Genomic DNA, 27,520 nt, shown 5'->3' on the forward strand with positions numbered 1-27,520 from the left:
AACAATTACCTTCAGCTAAATAGCAAAAAGAGTCCACTTGTGTGTAATTTAATCTCAGTATATATACAGCTGTTCTCTGAAGCTCTTAGAGGTTTGTTAGAGAACCTTAGTGAATAAACAGCATCATGAAGGTCAAGGAACACACCAGACAGGTCAGAGACAGCTAGTCGTGCACTCCACAAATCTGGCCTTTATGGAACAGTGGCAAAAAAGAAAGCCATTGTAAAGGAAAATCATAAGAAGTCACATTTGCAGTTTGTGGGAAGCCATGTGGGGGACACGGCAAACATGTGGAAGAAGGTGATTGGGTCAGATGAGACCAAAACTTAACTTTTTGGCCTAAAAGCAAAATGCTATGTGTGGCGGAAAACTAACACTGAACATCACCCTGAACACACCATTCCCACCGTGAAACATGGTTGTGGCAGCATCATGTGGTGGGGATGCTTTTTTCAGCAGGGACAGGGAAGCTGGTCAGAGTTGATGGGAAGATGGATGGAGCCAAATACAGGACAATCTTAGAAGATAACCTGTTAGAATCTGCAAAAGACTTGAAACTGGGGCGGAGGTTCACCTTCCAGCAGAACAACGACCCGAAACATACAGCCAGAGCTATAGTTGAATGGTTTAGATAAAAGCATATTCATGTGCTAGATTGGCCCAGTCAAAATTCAGACCTAAATGCAATTGAGAATCTTTGGCTCTAGATCCAATCTATTTTGCCAGAAAGAATGGGCAAAAATATCACTCTCTATATGGGCAAAGCTGGTAACTGTTATATTACAGTTTGTTTAAAGCTTTTTTTAAAGCTTCACACACAGATTGAATTGGTACAACCATGTTGTAGGCACTTTTGAGTTCTACTACTTACCTCAAAACATTTCAATAAAGGTACCCAGGGTTTCTCTAGATCTATTAGGACCCTGGCAAAACACTTACCCTTTCTCCGTATCCTAGTCTAAAAATGGTGCAGAATGTTGAAAAATCAAAAGGTGCGCAAATCAGTGTCCAGTTAATCATTATCATTAGAAGGTTCATCTCTGTTAAAAGACATAAACCACGGAAACCCTTCTACTACACAGCAAACAATTCATATATCATTGCTATTACTGTGTATATTATAATTATTAATATGTCATAGGTAAGACATGTAGCCAGCTTAGTGTTACTATGGATGTAATATTTTGTGGATGCCATGAAATCAATACATACATGTTGAGGAATTTGTAGAATTTGTTAGGATTGGATTTCCACTTTTCAACCACTTTCTTCAACCAAAGAAACATGTAATCTGTCTGCACACCGCCTACTTTCCCTATATGAATGATATTGGTTGAATATTAGACTTAAAAATATGTGATAACAAAATACATTTATTAACCTTGTTTTCAATGTATAACTGTATTTAAATTGTTTGTATTTATTTATTCTTTATTATTTTAGGAAACACATTACCATTTGAAAAAAATCCATATTGTTACTACTACGATTACTACTATTACTACTATTACTACTATTTCTACTATGACGACTTTTACTACTATTACTATTACTACTATAATTTTGCTATTCCAAGTTCCCATTTGGTAAAAAGTCCGGCTGCGGGATCCTGGATTCTGAATGCTCAGGGGAATAAATCACTTTCTGTTCAGATATTGGGATTTACTGGTAAGTTCTATCATCTCACTGTACTGTATATGAATAATTCTGACTCTGACAGGTCCTCTCATATGACTTATCTAATAGAGTCATTCTCGATATTTTGATAATGTTAAATTCAGATCAGTATTAATGGATATGTTAAATTCAGGTAATAATGAGTCCAGATTTTGGTGTGTTTTTTTGGCATTTCAGATTTCAAAATGTCTTCTGGGATGTGATCTACATTGAGCCAATCTTTTTGCTGTGATCCTGTAAAATGTTCTATCCCCCCCTCTGGTATGAAAGGGAGTCCCCTCCGAGAGTTCATATCTCCCCATTGTGGTTGAGGGAGAAGGAATGGGGAGATTGTTGTGGTAGCATAGAGTAGAAGAGCCTTTTACAACAGTTGGCCACAGTGAGGGCAGTGCAGATTAATGTTAGTGTTCTCATTTAAATTGTTGTACAAATAGAAACATATTTTTTTAGTGTATCTTCTTATCAGCACAGGCATCTTGTCAGTCTGTGCCTTTGACTATTGGATGTCAGTGTGTACTTTTGTAGTCTATTGGCTTACCAATCTGGTACAATGTTTTTGTTTTTTTAGACAATTTATTGGTATATTCTTTCCTTTTTTTTGTTACATGTAAGACATGAAATAAATACAAATCAAAACATGAAATCAATACAAAGCAAATCAAAAAGTTGCTGCATACATTCTAAGAAATTAGATGACCTAACGCTATGTCTAGACATCTAAGGATGGGGGGTGGCGAGGGGGGTAGAAGAAGGGGAGGCAACCCAAATACAAATTTGTATTAATTGAGCTATCACTGAGCTCAGTCAGAGCAAGCATGGTAAGATAGACAGTTAAGCAGAATTGTGAATATGAGGTGATCACAAGAAGAGGTAGCGATTTTGTGGCTGGTACACCCGTGGCAAAGAGTAGATATTTATATCATGTATGTTGGAATACATAGGAGAAGTATGGAGTATTCAGGACAGCAGTCTTTCTTAGAGAGTACCTGAACCAGTTGTTATTGTTGTTTGGAGGTGAGGCGATTTTGGGGGAGACACAGGAGTGATTGGGATATTGTTTATAATTTGGCTCTCCAGGTCCGGTAGTACTCTCTCTATGTATAAGTCCCATTTGTGATGAAAGCTGAGTATTTTCAGATGATGGGTTAGAACCAAATCCAGCTTTTCTTTCTGAAGTAAGTTCAGCAAATCGTTTTTGATGTCTTTGATAGTAGTGGGAAGGAAGCTGTCCAATGTTTAAGAATGGCCCTTCTGGCAGCCATGTAGCATGTGGTTAACCATGGTTTGTTGGACTGGATGGTTTTGATTTGTGCTCTTAGCTGGCTGGTAAGGGGAGTATCCAACATCAAAAGTAGAGCGTATATGTCCCTGTGAGGTGGAAGTCCTGTGACTGTGGCGACCAGTAGCTCTACCTGATTCCAAAAGTGTGAGATGGAGGGACAGGACCATAGCCTGTGTAGCAGAGAGGGCCTGAGTTCATAGCACAAGGGGCAGTTTTGGCGGTCAGGAAACTGTGGTTGCATTAGGTGAGGTATATATGCCCGGTGCATTATCTTGTATTGTTGCTCACGCCAAAATTTGTGACAAATGCGCAGGTAGTGTTGTAGCCAGCTAAGATGCAATGGAATGCCTCTGAGGATTGTCCTTATTCCACGATGTTGCTGTGTTGGAAATTTACTGGTTTGGCAAGCTTGGAATTCAGTGGTTTATACAGGTGTGAAATTTTATGACATCCTCAAGAGAGTCTATAGGAGGCATTTTGAAGTGCATGTCTCTGAGTGGGCATACTTTACATACAAAACTGATTGCTTGTTGGGTGCATAGGAAGTGGCTAGAGGGTAGATTAAATATTTGAGCCATCTGAGGAAAGGGGAGGGGTCTGCCTGTGGAGGTATTAAAAAGTTGTGAGAATTTAGTAAGACCTTGCGAAGTCCATGTGGCAAAAGCCGCATATTGCTGTGCCTGTGGGAACAGAGGGTACTTGAGGATAGGGAGATTTACGGAAAGCTGGGGGGGATACTCCCAGTTTTTTCATAGCTCTCTCCAAGCTAGCACTGTATTGCATATTAAAAGGTTATGTTTTAGAGAGGATGGGAGAGATCTGACTCTACAGTGCAGCAAGGCAAGCAGTCCATTGGGGCTTACCATCTGAGATTCTAGTTCATAATTCGAGTGTCTGGAGGTTTGAGTTAACCAGTCTAAACCTGCTCTCAAGAGGCATGACAGGTTGTAGAGGCATATGTTTGGCAGATTGGCACCTCCTTTCGTGTTTTGGAAGAGATAACTTTTGAATATCGATCCGGGGTCGGTGGCTTTGCCAAATAAAAGTATTTAGAGCTTTCTGGAAATTTAGGAGATCTTTGTGTTTTAAAAGTAGGGGGATGGTTTGTAGGGAGTAAAGGAGTTTCGGGAAGGTAACCATCTTTTAAACAGGTGACATCTTCTGAACAACAACAGAGGGAGGCCTGATCAGTTTTCTAATTCAGCTATGATTTTAGATAGGACAGGGGAGTAATTAAGGTGATAGAGAGACAAGGGGGCCTTGCCAATTTAGATTCCAAGGTACGTTATGTGGGTCCTGGCTACAGGGAAGATGGAACCTAACATCCAGGGAGGGGGCCGGGTTTGAAATAGGGGGAGAATTTTCTTGGAGAAATTAAATCTGAGACCCGAGCTGTTCCGAAATCATGTAAAAACTTATTGAATGTGGAGCATATCTACCTGAGGATTGGACGTAAAGATCAATATGTCGTGACCCTTCAGGTCTGGTATGGATTTTAAGGGGAACCCCGCGCCAAAATTAAAAAAAAAATGGTGTGGGGGTCCCCCTAAAAATCTATACCAGACCCTTATCTGAGCACGAAACCTGGCAGGCCACAGGAAAAGAGGGGGGGGGACGAGAGAGCGCCCCCCCTCCTGAACCGTACCAGGCCATATGCCCTCAACATGGGGAGGATGTCCCCATGTTGATGGGGATAAGGGCCTCATCCCCACAACCCTTGCCCGGTGGTTGTGGGGGTATCAGAATCTGGAAGCCCCCTTTAAGGGGACCCCCAAATCCTGCCCCCCTGTGTGAAATGGTAATGGGGTAATAATGTACCCCTACCATTTCACAAAAAAGTGTCAAAAATTTAAAAAAAGACAAGAGAGAATAAGATGGAGGAAGAAAACTGAATGAAGACCAGAAGAAGATGGAAGCGGGGAAAGAAGAAGACATTAATAAAGGAATTGTCAAAAACCGTCTCTTGTCTTTTTTAACATTTTTGCCACTTTTTGTGAAATGGTAGGGGTACATTTGTACCCCATTTCACACAGGGGGGCCGAGATCTTGGGGTCTCCTTGTTAAAGGGGGCTTCCAGATTCTGATAAGCCCCCCGCCCGCATACCCCTACAACCACCAGGCAAGGGTTGTGGGATGAGGCCCTTGTCCCCATCAACATGGAGACATCCTCCCCATGTTGAGGGCATGTGGCCTGGTACGGTTCAGGAGGGGGGAGGGGCGCTCTCTCGCCCCCCCCTCTTTTCCTGCGGCCTGCCAGGTTGCATGCTCAGATAAGGGTCTGGTATGGATTTTTAGGGGGACCCCTACGCCATTTTTTTTTTACATTTTGGCGCCAGGTTCCTCTTAAAATCCATACCAGACCTGAAGGGTCTGGTATGGATTTTGAGGGGGACCCCCATCCCTTTTTTTTTTTAATTTTGGCGGTGTTCCCCTTAATATCCATACCAGACCTGAAGGGCCTGGTATGGAATTTAGGGGGACCCCCACGCATTTTTTTTTTAAATTTTGGTTCGGGTTCCCCTTAATATTCATACCAGACCCAAAGGGCCTGGTAATGGACTGGAGGGGGGATCCCATGAGTTTTTTTTAATGACTTTTATCTGTATTACAGAGACCCGACAATTAATTAATAGCCGCAAGTAGTTTTAAATTACTTTTTTCCTTTAGAAATGTAATTTTGTGCAGAGACTGTTCTAAACACGGGAAACATGTGCTACTTTACAGGAATACTATAGACACCCCCCCGGTACGAAATTTAAAGGAATATTTCACTTTTATTGTTTCACTTTAAGCATTATTAAAATCACTGCTCCTGAAAAAACGGCCAGTTTTAAAACTTTTTTTGCATTGATACATGTCCCCTGGGGCAGGATCTGGGTCCCCAAACACTTTTTATGACAAAAACTTGCATATAAGCCTTTAAAATTAGCACTTTTGATTATTCATGTTCGTGTCCCATAGACTTTAACGGTGTTCGCGCGTTCAAACAAACTTTTTTGCCTGTTCGCATGTTCTGGATGCAAACAGAACAGGGGGGTGTTCGGCTCATCCCTAATGAGGAGAAGGACACCTGAATTCCCTTTAATAGCTGGAGACCCAAATACCTGGCCTACCCAGAGCTTGCGCATGCGGGTGAAATCAGCTGCTGTCAAATATGTCTCCTGGAGTAGTGTGACATCAGTTTTAAGATGTTTAGGTGGACAGGGACCGCCATATGGTTTTGGGCAGAATGTAAACCCTTGACATTCCAGGAGACCACTTTCATATAAAGATTTTGTGGGGGTCTATCTAGCAAGTTTAGAGACTGTAAGAGGACGGTTGTACATAGCTCACTATTGAGGAATCACCTGAGAGTGTTAACCCTAGCGAAGGGTGCTTGCATCTTGAGGAAGAGGGGTTGGGGAGGAAAACAACCCAACCGAGGTCAGTGGGGAAGAACAAAAAAGTACATACCCTGGGAAGCCTGGACTTCGCTATTTTCCACATGTGTTATACACACACCAGCGAACAGCGTTACCAGGGATCGAAGGCCTTCGCCCTCGGCTATGATGTACACTGCTATTCAGGAATATCCCAGGTGAGAAGTGTGGTTGACAGAGACCCTGGGGTGTTACCAGGTGGGGCCAGTTGTCCATCCCTCGGTAAGGTTATAAATAACAACCTGTAGACAGGATAAACAAAAGAAATCCGACACGATCGGATTTTCCGCAGACAAAATCTCTGACTTTTGTTCTAAGGCGTGTGCCTGGATTTTGTCTTGCATACAAACGGCAAGGAATTGTCGGCCATCAAACACAAACATAGTGACGTACTACGTGCTTTTTCAGATCTTTAGCGCCACCCTTTGTGCTCCTTCTGCTAATTTTGTGTTAGTAGAAGTTTGGTGAGTGTTGATTCGCGCTTTTCATTTCACACTTTTCATTTAGAGCTTTTCAGTTTGTTTCTGAACGGCCGTTTGTCAACCAGACATGTTGCGGAATCGGAGGAGATAACGTGTTATTTATTATTGGCCTTGGAATTATTGCATTGACCCAAGTTCAGTCCAGGAACAGGAGGAGGAGGAGTTCTTGCGCCAAATATTGGTTGCTTTATGACCAATTATGTCATATGCCTTTGCTGCGGGAGCTCCAGGAGAATAATCCAGATGATTTTCGGAATTATCTCCGGATGACGGACCCCTGCTTTCACCAACTCTTGGCATTGTTGACCCCCTATAATAAGAAGCAAGACACATGCATGAGGATTTTATTTTATTTTTTGGTATGATATTTTAAGGGTGTGTGTGGTACAGGGAATTTATGAGCACTCTGAGTCAGTGTTTTCCAGGCCCGTACTGATGCTAGCAGAGTGGGAGGAAATACAGGTACCTAATGTCATGCTAAGAGGATTCCATTATTCCCCATAGTGTGGTGGGGGGAAGGTTGGTACCATTATTCAATTTGTGTGAGCACTGTGGCCAGATAGTAGTCAAAGAAATTGACATATCCCATCCCGCCTATTGAGCAGTGTCTGATTAAATGTATGTAAACACAGCAAGATTTCTTTCCTTGCCAGATAAATCTAGATAACATAGACAGAAGGGATCTAAAATAGCTGATCGGGATTGGGATTTGTAACGATCTGAATAGGTATAGGAGCTGGGGAAGGTGGAGCATTTTGAATGCCGCTAATCTACCCATCCAGGAAAATTCTAGTTTGGCTAGTTGGTTTAGGTCTTGTAGAAATGTTGCACGAAAGGGTATGTAGTTATGTTGGAACAAAGATTTGGTTGTTTTGGTTAGTTGAATTCCAAGGTAGGGGATACTGTTTTCGGCCCATGTATAGGGGAAATTGGTGCTGGAGCAGATTGCGTGTTGTGGAAACGAAACCCAAGTCTAGTCATTTTAATTTACCTCAACATCCTCATTAATGAGGCCCCCTGACACCACCAAAGCCCCATAGAACCGGCTATGGCTATAGTTTTTTCCACTGCTGTAATGTTAAAAGTCCTCAAATTCCACTCTAATTTATCTATGTATTATTTTCTATCACTAAATATATGTTTTTAAAGCACAAACTTCAATTCTGTAGGAATGCAATGCTAAAATGCATAGTACAGCATCATATAGAGTGGAAGGTGAGCAATGTATTGTTGGCAGAGTGTAAATGAGAACTTTATAACTATTGTCAGAAAATGTCACTTTATCTGGAATGATGATTTGATAATTGCAAGAGATGCATCCCAAGGAACACAATCTAATGTTCTTTTTTTTTACATTTTTTTGTAGGGTTGGACAAACCAGGTAAGCTCGCAGTATGATAGTTTTGTGGTTTCTTTATATGTAAATAATACAGTTCTCTTATCTTCCTGTTATGTGTAGAGATCACCGGTCTATAGATGATATTCAATATGGTCACCACCCCCGAGATTTACAGAACAAAACTTCTGCTTTTACTTTAGTTTGTTTTCTATAATTAACATCAATCTTAGTGATATTTTTTCAGCTTTAGCCATTTTCTGTTCACCCTGACTGAGAAATGTATTAGGGGACATTTTTTAAGCAAATTAGTGATAAATATAAATACAGATCAGGCATTGTGTCAGTTAGCAAAGTCTGTGCAACAGTTTGTTTATGCATTTGTGACCCCTGTATCATAGTGCAAAAGATGCATTAATTTTTTAGGTCATTAGATCTAGTTTACTGCTGGAGATGAGACAGATTTTCACACAAAACAGACACGCAATTAAGAAGTGGTCAATGGTCGGGTTTATTCTGTCACAGAACTATCTTTTTTTTTAAATTAAATCAGTCTTTATTTCTTTTTGTAAAACTAACAGTGATTGATGTAGAGATGAGAGCTATTACATACAAAATTAAAAGGGACAAAGGTGCAAGAACACATCAGGTTCAATCATTTGAGTGTTATACTTATGATATGAAATCATACATTGATGTATAAGACAGCAAATCCAACTTTAACAACCTCAATACAGAGCACTTACAACCCCTTCCTGCCCAGGCCATTTTTCAGCTTTCAGCGCTGTCACACTTTGAATGACAATTGCGTGGCTATGCTACACTGTAACCATGTGAAATTTTTATAAATGTATTCACACAATAGAGATTTATTTTCGTGGTATTTAATCACTCCTGGGTTTTTATTTTTTCCTAAAAAAAGACCAAACTTTTTGAAAAAAAGTTCCTCTCAGTAAATTTTGTAAATAAGTAATTTTTCTCCTTCACTGATGGGCGCTGATGAGGCAGCACTGATGGGCACTGATAGGCTGCACTGATGGGCACTGATGAGGTGGCACTTATGGGCACTGATGAGACGGCACTTATGGTCACTGATTAGGTGGCACTGATGAGGAGGCACGAATATGCCACACTTATGGGCACTGATAGGTGGCACTGATATGTGGCACTGATGAGCACTGAAGGGAGTGCACTTATGGGTGGCACTGGTGGGCACTGGGCACAGATAGGCGGCACTGGTGGGCACAGATAGGCAACACTGGTGGGCACAGATAGGTGGCACGAATAGGCGGCACTGATGGGCACTGATGGGCATTGATGGGTGGCATTGATGGGCAGCAGTGATGAGTAGGGATGAGCCGAACACCCACCTGTTCGGTTCGCACCAGAACATGCGAACAGGAAAAAAATTTGTTCGAACACGCGAACACCGTTAAAGTCTATGGGACACGAACATGAATAATCAAAAGTGCTAATTTTAAAGGCTAATATGCAAGTTATTGTCAATAAAAGTGTTTGGGGACCTGGGTCCTCCCCCAGGGGACATGAATCAATGCAAAAAAAAGTTTTAAAAACGGACGTTTTTTCAGGAGCAGTGATTTTAATAATGCTTAAAGTCAAACAATAAAAGTGTAATATCCCTTTAAATTTCATGCCTGGGGGGTGTCTATAGTATGCCTGTAAAGGGGCGCATGTTTCCCGTGTTTAGAACAGTCTGACAGCAAAGTGACATTTTGAAGGAAAAAACACATTTAAAACTACCGCGGCTATTGCATTGCCGACAATACACATAGAAGTTCATTGATAAAAACGGCATGGGAATTCCCCACAGGGCAACCCCGAACCAAAATTAAAAAAAAAAAAATGATGTGGGAGTCCCCCTAAATTCCATACAAGGCCCTTCAGGTCTGGTATGGATATTAAGGGGAACCCCAGCCAAAATTTAAAAAAAAAATTGACGTGGGGTTCCCCCTAAATTCCATACCAGACCCTTCAGGTCTGGTATGGATTTTAAGGGGAACCCCGGCCAAAAAAAAAAAAAAAAAAACGGCGTGGGGTCCCCCTAAAAATCCATACCAGACCCTTATCCGAGCACGCAACCTGGCAGGCCGCAGGAAAAGAGGGGGGGACGAGAGTGCAGCCCCCCCCTCCTGAACCGTACCAGGCCACATGCCCTCAACATTGGGAGGGTGCTTTGGGGTAGCCCCCCAAAACACCTTGTCCCCATGTTGATGAAGACAAGGGCCTCATCCCCACAACCCTGGCCGGTGGTTGTGGGGGTCTGCGGGCGGGGGGCTTATCGGAATCTGGAAGCCCCCTTTAACAAGGGGACCCCCAGATCCCGGCCCCCCCCCCTGTGTGAAATGGTAAGGGGGTACTTACCCCTACCATTTCACTAAAAAACTGTCAAAAATGTTAAAAATGACAAGAGACAGTTTTTGACAATTCCTTTATTTAAATGCTTCTTCTTTCTTCCTTCATCTTCTTCTTCTTCTGGTTCTTCTGGCTCTTCTGGTTCTTCCTCCGGCGTTCTCGTCCAGCATCTTCTCCGCGGCGTCTTCTATCTTCTTCTCCTCGGGCCGCTCCGCACCCATGGCATGAGGGGGGAGGCTCCCGCTCTTCTCTTCATCTTCTTCTCTTCTTCATCTTCTTCTTCATCTTCTTCTTCTTCTTCTCTTCTTCCTTCTTCTCTTCTTCATGTCTTCTCCGGGCCGCTCCGCAGCCATGCTGTGGCATGGAGGGAGGCTCCCGCTGTGTGACGGCGTCTCTTCGTCTGACGGTTCTTAAATAACGGGGGCGGGGCCACCCGGTGACCCCGCCCCCTCTGACGCACGGTGACATGACGGGACTTCCCTGTGGCATTCCCCGTGACGTCACAGGGAAGTCCCTCAAGTCACCGTGCGTCAGAGGGGGCGGGGTCACCGGATGGCCCCACCCCCCGTTATTTAAGAACCGTCAGACGAAGAGACGCCGTCACACAGCGGGAGCCTCCCTCCATGCCACAGCATGGCTGCGGAGCGGCCCGGAGAAGACATGAAGAAGAGAAGAAGGAAGAAGAGAAGAAGAAGAAGAAGATGAAGAAGAAGATGAAGAAGAGAAGAAGATGAAGAGAAGAGCGGGAGCCTCCCCCCCATGCCATGGGTGCGGAGCGGCCCGAGGAGAAGAAGATAGAAGACGCCGCGGAGAAGATGCTGGACGAGAACGCCGGAGGAAGAACCAGAAGAGCCAGAAGAACCAGAAGAAGAAGAAGATGAAGGAAGAAAGAAGAAGCATTTAAATAAAGGAATTGTCAAAAACTGTCTCTTGTCATTTTTAACATTTTTGACAGTTTTTTAGTGAAATGGTAGGGGTAAGTACCCCCTTACCATTTCACACAGGGGGGGGGGCCGGGATCTGGGGGTCCCCTTGTTAAAGGGGGCTTCCAGATTCCGATAAGCCCCCCGCCCGCAGACCCCCACAACCACCGGCCAGGGTTGTGGGGATGAGGCCCTTGTCTTCATCAACATGGGGACAAGGTGTTTTGGGGGGCTACCCCAAAGCACCCTCCCAATGTTGAGGGCATGTGGCCTGGTACGGTTCAGGAGGGGGGGGGCCGCACTCTCATCCCCCCCTCTTTTCCTGCGGCCTGCCAGGTTGCGTGCTCGGATAAGGGTCTGGTATGGATTATTAGGGGGACCCCACGCCGTTTTTTTTTTTTTTTTTGGCGCGGGGTTCCCCTTAAAATCCATACCAGACCTGAAGGGTCTGGTATGGAATTTAGGGGGAACCCCAAGTCAATTTTTTTTTTAAATTTTGGCTGGGGTTCCCCTTAATATCCATACCAGACCTGAAGGGCCTTGTATGGAATTTAGGGGGACCCCCACATCATTTTTTTTTTTTTATTTTGGTTCGGGGTTGCCCTGTGGGGAATTCCCATGCCGTTTTTATCAATGAACTTCTATGTGTATTGTCGGCAATGCAATAGCCGCGGGTAGTTTTAAATGAGTTTTTTCCTTCCAAATGTCATTTTGCTGTCAGACTGTTCTAAAAACAGGAAACATGCGCCCCTTTACAGGCATACTATAGACACCCCCCAGGTACGAAATTTAAAGGGATATTACACTTTTATTGTTTGACTTTAAGCATTAATAAAATCACTGTTCCTGAAAAAACGTCCGTTTTTAAAACTTTTTTTTGCATTGATCCATGTCCCCTGGGGCAGGACCCGGGTCCCCAAACACTTTTTATGACAATAACTTGCATATAAGCCTTTAAAATTAGCACTTTTGATTTCTCCCATAGACTTTTAAAGGGTGTTCCGCGGCATTCGAATTTGCCGCGAACACCCCAAATTGTTCGCTGTTCGGCGAACTTGCGAACAGCCAATGTTCGAGTAGAACATGAGTTCGACTCGAACTCGAAGCTCATCCCTAGTGATGAGCATTGATGGGCAGCAGTGATGGGCATTGATGGGCATCAATGATAGCCACCACTGAGGCATCACCGATGACCACTGATTGCTGGCACTTGTGGGCACTGATTTCTGGCACTTGTGGGTACAGAGTGGTGCCAATTGTGGGCACTGGTTGGCACTGATTGCTGGCAGTGGCATTGCTGGCACTTAATTGTAATCATGGCACTGATGATCAGTGCCCTGATTACATCACTAGATGTCCTCTGTGAGGAGATGCCATTGATCGGCTCTCCTCTCCTCACAATTTGTCAGTGTGGGGCGAGGAGCGCCGATTACGGCATCTCTGTGTTTACATGTGACCGGCTGTGATTGGACGTAGCCGATCATATAGTTAAAGAGCTAGGACAAGGCGCGGCAGCGATCTCCGTTCTGCGTGCCCCCTGTGGCGGTTGTTCTGGGAGGCCGTCATATGACGTCCACCCAGAACGAGAGCGGCGCCTCCCAGCCGTCATTTGACGGTGAGTGGGCGGCAAGTGGTTAAATTATTATGGTTATACCAAAGTTTTGGAGCACTACATCAGAATAATAAATTCCAAATATAAGGTTTTACACTAAAGCAAGCAATGATGTTGATGAGTTTGGAGGACTCAGCCCACCGCCTTCATTAGGGCTTAGGAAAATGGGTTTTGGAGAACACGACCTGGAATTGGGATCAGGATAATTGTGTACTCAAAGTCTTGATTCTCCTTCAGAACTTTCAGCAGCTGATGAATGCAGCAAGGAGATCGGGATATTTGGTACACATTTATTCCTATCCTATTTCTAGCTTGAGTCCTCCGAAAACCATTCCCTTAAATCAGTAGTAAATTCTCTTTGAGAATTCCAAAAACGTGCCCCCTTGATGGTTGAAATCATAATTTAATAATTTTTGAAGGTTTAATGAATTTGAATCAATCCATCAGCTTCAGGCGGATTCAGTGCAAGGTTCTGTCTAATGACAGTCAGCCTTGCAGCCAAAAGAGTGACCACAGTATGAAAGCATGGGAGAAAGTCATCTATTCCTAAGTTTAACCCCTTCACACCTAAGGGTAAAACAAATGTTAATGCCTAGGCACAGTTTTGCAACTTTGATATATGTTAGTAAAACTGTCCATGTCACCATGCATCCAGGTGGATTATACTGTGTTTTTTTCAGGGCAAATTGGACTTTCTTTTGTTGGTAAATGGTAATGGATATCACCTGATTTTTGTATTATCAAAGAGAAACTAGCCCAAAATAGTTTTTATATATATAAAAACTATTTTGGGCTAGTTTCTCTTTGATAATACAAAAATCAGGTGATATCCATTACCATTTACCAACAAAAGAAAGTCCAATTTGCCCTGAAAAAAACACAGTTTTTTTACCTTCTTTTCTTTCTATTTATGATATCAAAGCACGATCAGGGTGGACTTCCAATCCTCCACCAACAATCAATTATAAAAAAGACGGGACCAAAGCTTCAATGCAACATCTTCTTTACTTCAAGATTCTCATTCCATTACAGAAAGTGCAGACGTGCAAGCCAATGTACAGTATCTAGCATCACTGCTCTTCATCAGGCTTTTCTGGCTATGTGTGATACACCAATAACAAATTGTGCATTTATCCCAGACCCAAAGTGTGCCACACAGGTGTGGAGCTTAATTAATTTAATTAGTTATAATTAATGAAGCTAACATTAACCCTATCTTAATGTAGTGGCGTCACTATGGGGGTGCGGTCCGCACCCAGGTGACACCCACAAGAGGGGTGACACCAGGACTTTTTTCAGCTGGAACGTGGTGGAAGAGAGTTCCGCCATCTACGTTGCTGCCCTGTGCTTTCCGCTCAGTACTGTCATTTCTAAACACGGAAGCAAGGCTTTTGTATTTAGAAGTGACACAGCGCTCCTGTCCGGCCAGATTCTCTGCACCTGTCCACACTCCCGCAGCAAGCATCACTCGCCGCTGCCTGTCACACTAGAGCCGGGGAGGGGAAGCTTTTGCTTGGTGGCTCTGACGTGTCTTACAGGTCATGAGAGGAGCCTGGGAGGAGGGACATCTCTCTGGATTGAGCCGCGCTGTATCTGAGGTCTGTGTTTACAGGGGAAAGTTTAATATGTGCTAATTGTACAGGAAGGGGGATGGGTGTCTGTGCTGGGAGGGGGAAGACAGTTCTGTCCAGGATGGTGATTTGGTGGTGGAACTCTGCACCCTGTACTTACCTGCACCATGTACCTACCTGCACCCTGTACCTACCTGCACCATGTACCTACCTGCACCCTGTACCTACCTGCACCCTGTACCTATCTGCACCATGTACCTACCTGCACTCTGTACCTACCTGCACCATGTACCTACCTGCACCCTGTACCTACCTGCACCATGTACCTACCTGCACCATGTACCTACCTGCATCCTGCACCTAACTGCACCCTGTACCTTCCTACCTGCACCCTGTACCTACCTGCACACTGCACCCACCTGAACTCTGCACCAACCTGCACCCTGCACCCACCTGAACTCTGCACCCTGCACCCACCTGAGCTCTGTACCCACATGCACTCTGCACCCTGCACCTACCTGAACTCTGCACCCACCTGCACCATGCACTCTGCACACACCTGAACTCTGCACCCACCTGAACTCTGCACCCTGCACCCATCTAAACTCTGCACCCTGCACCCACCTAAACTCTGCACCCACCTGCACTCTGCATCCTTCACCCACCTGAACTCTGCACCAACCTGAACTCTGCACCCTGCACCCACCTGAACTCTGCACCCACCTGAACTCTGCACCCACCTGAACTCTGAACCCTGCACCCAACGCTGCACCCTGCACCCACCTGAACTCTGCACCCTACACCTACCTGCACTCTGCACCCTGCACCCACCTGAACTATGCACCCTGCACTCACCTGAACTCTGCACCCACCTGAACTCTGCACTCTGCACCCACCTGCACTGTGCACCCTGCACCCACCTGAACTCACCTGAACTCTGCACCCTGCACCCACATGAACTCTGTACTCACCTGAACTCTGCACCCTGCACCCACCTGAACTCTGCACCCTGCACCCACCTGAACTCTGCACCCACCTGAACTCTGCACCCTGCACCCACCTGAACTCTGACCTCTGACTCTGTGTGTAGCACCCTCATGGTATTTAATGACTCTTAAGGACCCTCCCGCTCCCAGCTGCTGTGGCACGCTCAACCCCCCATCCCCCTACTTGGGGAAAGGTGTGGAGCGTGGTCGAGTTCCTGCACCTTTTTTCTGAGATGAATGCCCTGGGTGACACAATCAATTAGCACTGCAGCAGGCTGGGGGGGGGCATGAGAGGCACTTAATGCGCTAGCCTGCTCAGTGCAATACTGCCTGTCATGCTGGGGGGGTGACACCATGTTTTACTGCACCGGGTGACACCAACCCTAGTGACGTCACTGTGCGGGGGGTGCGGTCCGCACCCAGGTGACACCCGCAAGAGGGGTGACACCAGGGCTTTCAGCTGGAACGTGGTGGAAGAGAGTTCCGCCATCTACGTTGCTGCCCTGTGCTTTCCGCTCAGTACTGTCACTTCTAAACACGGAAGCCAGGCTTCTGTATTTAGAAGTGACACAGCGCTCCTGTCCGGCCAGATTCTCTGCACCTGTCCACACTCCCGCAGCAAGCATCACTCGCCGCTGCCTGTCACACTAGAGCCGGGGAGGGGAAGCTTTTGCTTGGTGGCTCCTCCCCGGCTCTGCGTGTCTTACAGGTCATGAGAGGAGCCTGGGAGGAGGGACATCTCTCTGGATTGAGCCGCGCTGTATCTGAGGTCTGTGTTTACAGGGGAAAGTTTAATATGTGCTAATTGTACAGGAAGGGGGATGGGTGTCTGTGCTGGGAGGGGGAAGACAGTTCTGTCCAGGATGGTGATTTGGTGGTAGAACTCTGCACCCTGTACTTACCTGCACCATGTACCTACCTGCACCATGTACCTACCTGCACCCTGTACCTACCTGCACCATGTACCTACCTGCATCCTGTACCTAACTGCACCCTGTACCTACCTACCTGCACCCTGTACCTACCTTCACTCTGCACCCACCTGAACTCTGCACCAACCTGCACCCTGCACCCACCTGAACTCTGCACCAACCTGAACTCTGCACCCTGCACCTACCTGAACTCTGCACCCACATGCACTCTGCACCCTGCACCTACCTGAACTCTGCACCCACCTGCACCATGCACTCTGCACCCACCTGAACTCTGCACCCACCTGAACTCTGCACCCTGCACCCATCTAAACTCTGCACCTTGCACCCACCTAAACTCTGCACCCACCTGAACTCTGCACCCACCTGAACTCTGCACTCTGCACCCACCTGCACTGTGCACCTTGCACCCACCTGAACTCACCTGAACTCTGCACCCTGCACCCACCTGAACTCTGCACTCACCTGAACTCTGCACCCTGCACCCACCTGAACTCTGCACCCTGCACCCACCTGAACTCTGACCTCTGACTCTGTGTCTAGCACCCTCATGGTATTTAATGACCCTTAAGGACCCTCCCACTCCCAGCTGCTGTGGCACGCTCAACCCCCCCACCCCCCCTACTTGGGGAAAGGTGTGGAGCGTGGTCGAGTTCCTGCACCTTTTTTCTGAGATGAATGCCCTGGGTGACACAATCAATTAGCACTGCGGCAGGCTGGGGGGTGGGGGGCGTGAGAGGCACTTAATGCGCCAGCCTGCTCAGTGCAATACTGCCTGTCATGCTGGGGGGTGACACCATGTTTTACTGCACCGGGTGACACCAACCCTAGTGACGCCACTGTCTTAATGATAAACCCTATATTATGTGAATAGATAGAAACAATCAAATATAAACATAATTCCTATATACATATAGAAAGCATATTCCTGCTTATACTTGTCAAATGTCAAACATTTATATCCTTATGCCACAATCCTATTTAAATACATTTCCAAAAAGTTACTCTCAAAGATAATTCCCCTATTTTCATTTTGACAATTCTTTGTTTCAATTTCATTCCAAAATGTGTAAACAGAGTATAAGCCTTCAAATCTATACGATGTATCCATTAAATCTAGGGAGACAAAAGAGAAACATATACATCTATATATACACATATTTTGTCAACATATATATGTATACATTTAACTGTCTGATTCTACCTGTCCATTCATATCCTACAAAAATAAGTATAGGTCATAGTCTCTATTCATCCCCTTAGGGTGAAGAGACTGTAACCTATTAATCCACCATACTTCATGTTTTTTTAGTTTTAAAATTCTGTCACCCCCTCTTTTATCACGGAAAACCTCCTCTAACACCATGAAGCATAATTCTTACTCCTTACGTTCCAACTAGATCAAGACCTATATCGATTATTCCTTAGTATAAGATGGAAGGTACATTTTATCCACAGACCTTTCACTTATGGGGAGTCAGTGGGGGATGCATTGGACTGTAAATCACTTGGTCTACTGACAAAATCTAAATATGTCCCACCGACCTCCTATGCTCTGGTGGAAACATTTGTTCAAGAGGTCACTCGAGGGGTGAAAGATCTGGTTGCCAGAGTTGATTATAGGGACCATATACCTATTAATCTATCCCACAAAGAGAGGTCAGCATTGAAGGATCTAGGCAAACATAATGACATAATTTGTAAGCCGGCTAATAAAGGGGGTTCAGTCATGGTTATGGATCCCCAAATGGATGAGATCAATCATCAGCTGAACGATCGAACTGTGTATAAGAAGGTTATTACAGATCCCACATGGGGTATCAGAAAATTATTAGAGAACATTTTGAAACCGGCACTGAAGGAGGGGTTAATTTTCCGGGACCTTTTTGAATCCTTGGTACCATCTCATACACGTGTCCCTGTCCTATATATATTGTCGAAAATTCATAAGGACAGTGTGTCTCCACCAGGATGCCCCATTGTTTCGGGGAGGGACTCTATTTTTGTTCCTCCTTGATAAAATTCTGTCTCCCCTTGTGAAAAAGACTAGATCTTGCATTAGGGACACCAACGATTTTTTTGTCAAAATTCAGAGAACTACCCCCACACTATGAAGGTGGGATTCTTGTGACCTGGGATGTCACAAGTCTTTATACATCCATCCCACATCAGGCAGGCATTGAGGCTGCTATTGGACCAATCAAAAATCGTCATGAATAATCTGAGGCTCAGATCCTTCTTTTTTTTTTTTTTTATCAATAGTTTTTTATTCAGTTTTTTCAACATACAAAAGGTAAACAACAGTTGTCAATCATCAAAATGTAGCATAGGCTGTTGTATAGATAATTATAATTATAATAGCTAACAGAATCGTGCATCTACATAACATTAGTGTGGTTATTGAAGAATGTGTAGAGGACGGAAGGTGCTGCCTCTCTCCACAAGTCACCCCTGTGGGAGCTTACTGTGACTCTGTGAAGGGACCTTCCCCACACGTCCTCTCCTCTGTTGTAACAATATGGGGGAAGTTCAACTAGACAATTACTGTTAGCATTTTTACATCAAGAGCGTATTGTTCGTAACTAATAAGTAAAATAAACAAACAAACAAGGATCAGCTCAGACACAATAGAGAAAAGGAGGGGTTCGAACCTCAATTAGAGTATTTTTATTCAGTTCTACTCGGAGAATAGGGATGGTATATAGTTATACGCTTATTAGGAATTTAGCTATGTGTGGTTCATATTGTACCAAGTTATCCATTGTTGCCAATGTGGAAGAAAGGTCTCGTATTTTCCCTCAATGGTTGCGAGCATGCGTTCATAGGTATAGTGTATGGAAAGTGTGCGTATAGCTTCTTTTACTTCTGGGGGATTCGGTGATCTCCACAGTCTAAGTATCACTAACTTGGCTGCTAGAAATAAGTGGATGGTAAATTTCCTATGGAGTGGTGGTATGTCTTCAATTCCTACATTTAATAGAGCTAATGTAGGAGAGTATGGAATCCGTATGCCTGTCACTTGGTGTAGGATAGTAAAGATGTTGGACCAAAAGTTGGCCAGTCCTTTACAACACCAGAGAACATGAAAGATGGTGCCTGATTGTTCACATCCTCTCCAGCACAAAGGAGATGTGGAGGAGTCAAATTTAGCTAACCGATATGGTGTTAGATACCATCTCTGTGTAATCTTGTGAGAGAGTTCCCAGAGATTGGTGCATTTAGTGGCCGAATGGATATATTGTAAGGCTTTGTGCCATTGTTCCTTTGAAAAGGAATCGTTAAGATCTCTTTCCCATGCTAGCATGGAGTTTGTTTTGGTGAGTATGGATTTGTCATGGAGGAAATTGTAGAACAGTGAGATACCACCTCTACGAGAATGTTTGGCAGTAAGGTAAATTTTGATCTGCCAGAATAATTTGTATTGAAGGGTGCCGTTACTCTTCAGATAAGATGTAACTCGGAAGTGATTAAATTGTTCTGAGGCAGGTAAACCATATTCCAGTTGTATTTTAGCAAATGGTTTGATATTAATGCCCGAGTATAGATCCGATACCCATTTCAGTCCCCCGCTTTTCCACCTATTTAGGTTCAATTCCGGGATTATCAAAGCTAGGATAGAGATGGGTATGGATAACGGAATAGTGGGGGATGACAGAGATTTGGAAGTCACCATAGTCTTCCATGAGTACAGAGTTGCTAGAATTGGTAGAGGAAGATCAGTGGTTTTAGTTTTAAGATGGGGATAAGCTAGGACATATTCATATAGGTTACCTCCTGGTATTGCGGCTTGTTCAATGCTCCCACAGAGTGGGGTAGGTTGGTCAGGAAACCATCCTCTAAGTTGAGCTAATATGGCAGCTAAATGGTAGTCAGCCAAGACTGGTAGTCCTACTCCGCCCGCTTGTTTTGTCTTACAAAGTTAGGAGAAAGTGCTTCTGGGTTTCTTGCCTTCCCAAAGGTATTTGGAAAGAATGGTTTGTAAGGTTTGAAAGAATTTTCTGGGGACCGGAATGGGTACCGTTCGGTATATATAAAGTAGTTGTGGTAGGAGTTGCATTTTGAAGGCTGCCAGTCTTCCTGACCATGATAATGTATGTTTGCTTAAGGTTTGAAGTCCTGCTTGTAATTTGCATTCTAGCGGCAGGTAGTTAGCATTGAACAATTGTTTAGGTTGAGAGGTGAGTTTAATACCTAAATATGTAATTTCTTGGGGGTTCCATACATACGGGAATCTGTTTTGTAGGTCTGCTTTGTCACTTGGATTTACACCTAGATCCAATATATAAGATTTGGCGTCATTTACCTTGTAGTATGATACCATACCGTACCTATGCAATAGTTGAGATACATTTTCCAGGGAAGACACCGGATTAGTGAGCATTAGGATCACATCATCTGCAAAGAGACTTATGACGTGTTTGCGTTTGTTGATCATAAAGCCTTGTATGTTAGGGTTTTGTCTAATGCTGGCGGCTAATGGCTCTATTAACAAATTAAAAATAAGGGGAGACAGTAGGCATCCTTGGCGAGTGCCATTTGTAATCCTAAAGGGTTTAGACAGCATGCCCGAAGTATACACTCGGACTGACGGGGAAGTATACAGGGCTAGTATTGCAGAAAGCAGATGGCCTTTGAAGCCAAATTTCTCCAATGTTGTTGTTAGGTACATCCAGTGTACTCTATCGAACGCCTTCTCTGCGTCCAAAGCAAGGAGCAGAGAAAGCGTCCTGTGTTTCGTAGCCAAGTGGATTATATCTAATAGTCGTCTGGTGGCATCAGAGGTCTGTCTACCCTTAGTAAATCCAGATTGGTCCGAGTCCACTAGGGTGGGCAGGATGTCCACAAGTCACAGTGCTATTAATTTAGCATAAATCTTTAGGTCATTGTTTAATAAAGAAATGGGCCTAAAATTTTGGGGGACGTCCGGTGTCTTGCCCAGTTTAGGCAGAGTAACTATTAGAGCTTCTAACATCTCAGATGGAAAGGAAGCAGAGGCAGCAGCGGTCTCAAACACCCTAAGAAGGTGTGGGCCTAAAGTTTGTTTAAAATTTTTGTAGTATTCCCCTGTCAGCCCATATGGTCCTGGGGATTTGTTATTGGGAAGAGTATCGATAACCTTCATTATTTCCGACAGGGAGAAGGGGGTATTTAACTCCTGTAATTGTGAAACAGAGAGTTGTGGTAGGTCAATGTCTTTTAAAAAAATTAACTATAGCTGAATTAGAAGGTTGTGTAGTATTGCTATCCTGATTTAGGTTATAAAGGGACCCATAGTATTCACTAAAGGCATCTGCAATGTTTTGGGGATCAAATACTTTTTGTTTAGACTTAGGGTTGATGATATGAGGTATTTTGGTTTTAAAGCGCTGGCCTTGTAGTTTGCGAGCAAGTGCTTTACCAGCTTTGTTACTAGACGAATAGAAGGACATTTTCACCCTTCTTTCAGTTTGTTCAAAAGACTGCAGAAGTTCTAGCCTAAGGTCGTGTCTTAGGGAGGTGATTTTCGTGCTGATGTGGTGCGTTGGATTTATTTTGTTTTGAGACTCAAGGGTACTAATTTCAGATAGTAGGGTATTAAGCCGCTGCTGTCTCCGCTTTTTGAGCCTTGCGCCCAGTTGGATAAACATTCCTCTAATGTACGCCTTATGTGCGTTCCAGAGTACAAATGGATCTTTTGTAGAGGAGGAATTGATCTGAAAATAATCGGACAAGTGACCCTCTAGTATTTTTTTAGTTGCCAGGTTTTGTATTACCTGGGGATTAGCGCGCCACACATATGCCCTATTGTTGGGGCAGTTATCCCCTAGAGTCAGGAGGATGGAAGCATGGTCCGACCACGTTATATTATTGATTTTGATTTGAATTATTTTTTGAAGCAGCCACTTGTCCATTAGAAACAGATCAATCCTCGTATATGTGCAGTGTCTATGAGAGAAAAACGAAAAGTCCCTTTCATTGGCATGTGTGCATCGCCATTCATCATACAGGTCCTGGGAACGTAAGAAATTAGCCAAAGAGGGTGACCTATTGGAGGATACCGATGTGGAATCTATGCGTGGATCTGGTGTAATGTTAAAGTCTCCACATAGTACTAGAGAACCTTGTTGGAGCTTCTTGAGCTTTTCCATCAACCTGTTCAGGAATCGAATTTGGTGGTTATTGTGAACATATACGTTCACTAGAGTATATCGGGTGGCATTTATGTCACACACTATAATGAGATAGCGACCAGCCGGATCAGATGTTACTGAGTGGAGTTGGAAGGATATCGAGTCCTTGATTGCCACCATAACTCCTTCTCTCTTTCGCTGGCATATTGTAGAAAAAATAATGTTGGAAGCATCTGTGAGAGCATCTGGGCGGAGCTGTGCGGTGGAAGTGTGTTTCTTGGACACATAAGATGTCGCATTGGGAAGAGTCTGCTTCTTTCCAGAGAGATGCTCTTTTGGCCGGATGGTTCAGGCCATGAGCATTAATGGAGAGTATTTTAACTAGCATGTGTTAACTTGGGGGTTCATTAAATGTCAGATGTCGATTGTACTCACAATTGAGATGCTTATCGATGGGCCAAGGGAGGAGTAGTTTCTTATGTTCACAGGCGATGATGTTTTGTAGGTGTACCATGACCTGGGCGAATGGAAAGGAGAATCCTGGCATATTCTTCAAGTCCTGGAATGCCATGTGATTGGATGTCGGTACAGTGCAGGTCGATGAGGTTCAGTGGAAGGAATCCTGAAGATGTCTCTGATGCCGGTTGTTGATCCGAAAAAAACAGAAAAAACAAAGAGAGATGCAAAACATAGCAAACTGAAATAGAGAAAAGGAACAGTTGACAGGGTAAAAGGAGAATCCACTGGGGGATTCTTGAACCGTGTGTACTGTTCAGCAGAAGTGGGGGGAAATGGAAGAATTTCCATGTGATGAGTACCAATGCCGGGGGGTATTTAGCAATAGATCATATTTAGATGTGTAAGAGCGTTCTTTTGAGGTGTACATTCTGCTTGTCATTTTTTCTTTCGGTTCACCACTTGCCACTCAGGCTGTATGTGTGGGGGACCATCCACTTGAATGGGGACTGGAGGTGAGTCCAATAAAATTCCCCATTGGCAGAGGGCTGTCAATCCTTCCTCAAGGGTTGAGACATTGGTATCAGTTCCATTGTAAGTGATGGAGAGTGTGGCAGGGTATTTCCACTTGTGTAGGATGTGATGGTTGCGCAGGGCCTTAGTTATGGTGGCTAGGTTGCGGCGACGCTGAAGAGTGTGTCTGGAGAGGTCCGGGAGTAGTTGCAGGGAGGCATATTGAGCTGGGCGTTGGTCAGTTTTGCAAAAAGCAGCCAATAAACTCTCTTTTGCTCTGTAGAAGTGCAATCTCAGCAAAACATCCCTGGGTATATCGTCAGCTAAGAAAGACGGTTTTGGAACTCTATGTACTCTATCCACTGTGAGTTCTAATGCAGACATTGTGGGTATTATGGCGGAAAATAGATCATGGACATATTGTGGCAGCTGTGACGCAGCTACTGTCTCAGGGATACCTCTAATTTTTAGGTTATTCCTTCTGGACCTGTCCTCGAGGTCTGCTATTTTATCTTTGATCCATGTGATTTCATCATTTCATCATTGTGGGCACTGTGGGCATCCACCATCTTGTTGAAAGAGGTAGCGTATTCTCCCATAGCATTCTCTATCTGATTCACCCTCTCTCCCACTCTGTGGACCTCTGCCTGACATTTGCTCATTGTGTGCAGCATATCATTATGGAGTGATGATCTCAGGGACATTAGCATGTCTTTTAAAACTGTATCTGACACAGGCTGCCCAGTGGTAGGGAATCCAGCTATGGGATCTGGAGTTGCTGTAGTGTGAGGCTGTGATAAGCCATGCCCACTCACCTCCATTTCCTGAGGCCGTGGGCCGTCTTGTGGAGAAGCCGTGCGTTGCCTAGACTTGGCAGGGCTTCTGGTCGTGGGTGTAGAGGCTGCGGATGATGATCCGCTGGAGGGATTCCCCTTGCTGTTCCCGCTGTGTGGAGAAGGATAGGCCGCGGCCGCGGCCTTCCCGTTCTCATTCTCCGTTCGGGCGCCATTTTGTTGGAGCCGCGCTGCATTAGGGAAGTAGCCCTGCAGCTTACGAAGCTGCGGCGGCGGCTCTTTTCTCCTCCTCGGCATCCCGATCAATTCTCCGGACTGTGCTGGGTCAGACTAGGGCGGGTAAACCGTGTCTGCGCTCCGATTGTTACGGATTCCCCCGGCTGTATGGTGGAGCTCTCAGGCTAAGCGGCCATCTTCGGGCTCAGATGCCACGCCCCCCCAGATCCTTCTTTTTGAAAAATGATTTCATGTTGTGCTGCATAATAACTATTTTATATTCAAAGAACAGTTCTATGTACAGTTGAATGGAGTTGCAATGGGCTCCAATGTTGCCCCGCCATACGCATGCTCATTTATGAATGATTTTGAACATAGATACATTTTCATTAATGATGTTTTTCAGAGGCATTGCGCCACCTGGTGGCGCTATATAGATGCCATTTTTGCGATATGGAGGGGAAGCATTGAATCCCTGAAAATGTTTGAGGTGCTGAATGGAATTTCCCCAGAGATCCAATTCAAGATGCATATTGGTGGTGATTCTGTTCCTTTTTTGGACACAAGGACCTATATTAATCATGGCTAGATTGAGACTGATCTTTACACTAAACCTACTGACAGGAACCAACTTCTATTATTTGATAGTTATCATCCACCTCATGTTTTTAAATCTATCATGAGGAGTCAACTGCTGAGGGTTGTACGTATCGTCAGTGATGAAAATATTAGAAATATCAGAATAAGAGAGATGTGTCAGAGGTTTAGGGAGCGGGGATATCCAGAGAGACTTATCCAGCAGGAATCTGATAAAATTCAGCCAGTAGGTGTAATGTGTGATTCTGGGAAATGTAAGCAGATGAGACCAAGGATACCATTTGTATTCCAGTTTCACAGCTATAGTGAAAAAATCTTTACCATCGTGAAAAAACACTGGCCACTTTTGAAGCGATCCTATCCTCAGATGAATTCCAACAGATCCCCATAAAAGCCTATTGGCGAAACAAAACAGACATTTCTTGGAAAAAAAAGGAAGGGATGTTTTCCTTGTATAAACTGCATTCAATGTGATCTCATAGTGAAGGGTGATCACTATCTTCATCCTATTAATAGGGAGAAGATAGTGATGAATGGCTATTACACTTGTCAGTCGTCATACGTAGTATACATGCGTATATGTCCTTGCAACCATATTTATGTAGGTAAGGCTACTCAGAAAATAAAAGACCGAATAGCTCAACATCGCAGCACAATTAGGCATTTACAACCCCGTTTATCGGTATCAAGACACTTTTTGGAGAAAGGACATAAGGAGTCAGAATTATGCTTCATGGTGTTAGAGGAAGTAAAAAGAGGGAGTGACAGAATTTTAAAACTAAAAAAACATGAAGTATGGTGGATTCATAGGTTACAGTCTCTTCACCCTAAGGGGATGAATAGAGACTATGACCTATACTTATTTTTGTAGGATATGAATGGACAGGTGGAATCAGACAGATAAATGTATACATATATATGTTGACAAAATATGTGTATATATAGATGTATATGTTTCTCTTTTGTCTCCCTAGATTTAATGGATACATTGTATCGATATGAAGGCTTATACTCTGTTTACACATTTTGGAATTAAATTGAAACAAAGAATTGTCAGACTGAAAATAGGGGAATTATCTTTGAGAGTAACCCTTTGGAAATATTTAAATAGGATTGTGACATAAGGATATACATTTTTGACATTTTTTAAGTATAAGCAGGAATATGCTTTCTATATGTATATAGGAATTATGTATATATTTGATTGTTTCTATTTATCCACGCACTATAGGGTTTATCATTAAGATAGGGTTAATGTTAGCTTCATTAATTATAACTAATTAAGCTAATTGAGCTCCACACCTGTGTGGCACACTTTGGGTCTGGGATAAATGCATGATTTTTTATCGGTGTATCACACATAGCCAGAAAAGCCTGATGAAGAGCAGTGATGCTCAATACTGTACAGTGGCTTGCACGTCTGCACTTTCTGTAATGGAATGAGAATCTTGAAGTAAAGAAGATGTTGCATTGAAGCATTGGTCCCATCTTTTTATTTATATATATATATATATATATATATATATATATATATATATATATATACAATTGCTTACCACCAAAGAACCACCCCAAAATAAATTCTCTTTCTCCCAGCGATCGCAGTGATACCAAATATGTGTATGTTATTTTTTGTTTGTACCCGTAGTACAGCCCAAAAACAATGGTGTGCATTTTGCTTTATTTATCCTACCTCAAACACACTGACACTGATACTAATTTAAAAAAAATGTGTTTTTTTTTTAAATCTTGTCCAAAATATACTAACTCTGACCTTTGACCCTGACCTTTTGCTTTGACCTTGACCCAGACACTAACCCTGGCACTGACCTAGATCAAACCTTGTTCTAGGTATTCTTTCTTTTATTTTTTATTATTATTATTCAATTTTATCTTTATAATGAATAGTTTTTATTGGATTTAAAACATAGCATGTTATTGATACAATAGCAATCAATTTGTGTAGGCATAGTTATGTAAGCAGAAGAGCTTATTAAACACAAAAGATTAGCAACATTTGCAACAGGTTGTGTCTATATGTTCATTAGGGCTCTTATGTTAATCATCTCTTGTATCACAATATAGTTTCAATAATTCCTCTAATAACACACAGTGTGACAAATGCGTGGCTTGAGGCAGTTAGAAATACTGATTGTGCCTTGCTAAACACCTCTTATTGGAATTGCTGTATAAACATATGTGAACTTAACAAAATTAAAGTAACATACAATTTCTCTCATC

The 27,520-nt window shown here is 43.7% G+C and overlaps 1 protein-coding gene across 1 annotated transcript in view; it reads left to right on the forward strand.

Annotated features, from left to right (window-relative positions):
• The window catches only part of LOC141147854 (uromodulin-like), a 144,635-nt gene that overhangs the window by 37,226 nt on the left and 79,889 nt on the right, over window positions 1-27,520 (forward strand). Inside the window, exons 8-9 of the mRNA XM_073635021.1 lie at window positions 1,444-1,668; window positions 8,227-8,241. Of these exons, the coding sequence (XP_073491122.1) occupies window positions 1,444-1,668; window positions 8,227-8,241 (240 nt within the window). The remainder of the gene's footprint in view (window positions 1-1,443; window positions 1,669-8,226; window positions 8,242-27,520) is intronic.

Source organism: Aquarana catesbeiana, linkage group LG06 (assembly GCF_042186555.1).
Source record: "Aquarana catesbeiana isolate 2022-GZ linkage group LG06, ASM4218655v1, whole genome shotgun sequence".
NCBI lineage: Eukaryota > Metazoa > Chordata > Amphibia > Anura > Ranidae > Aquarana > Aquarana catesbeiana.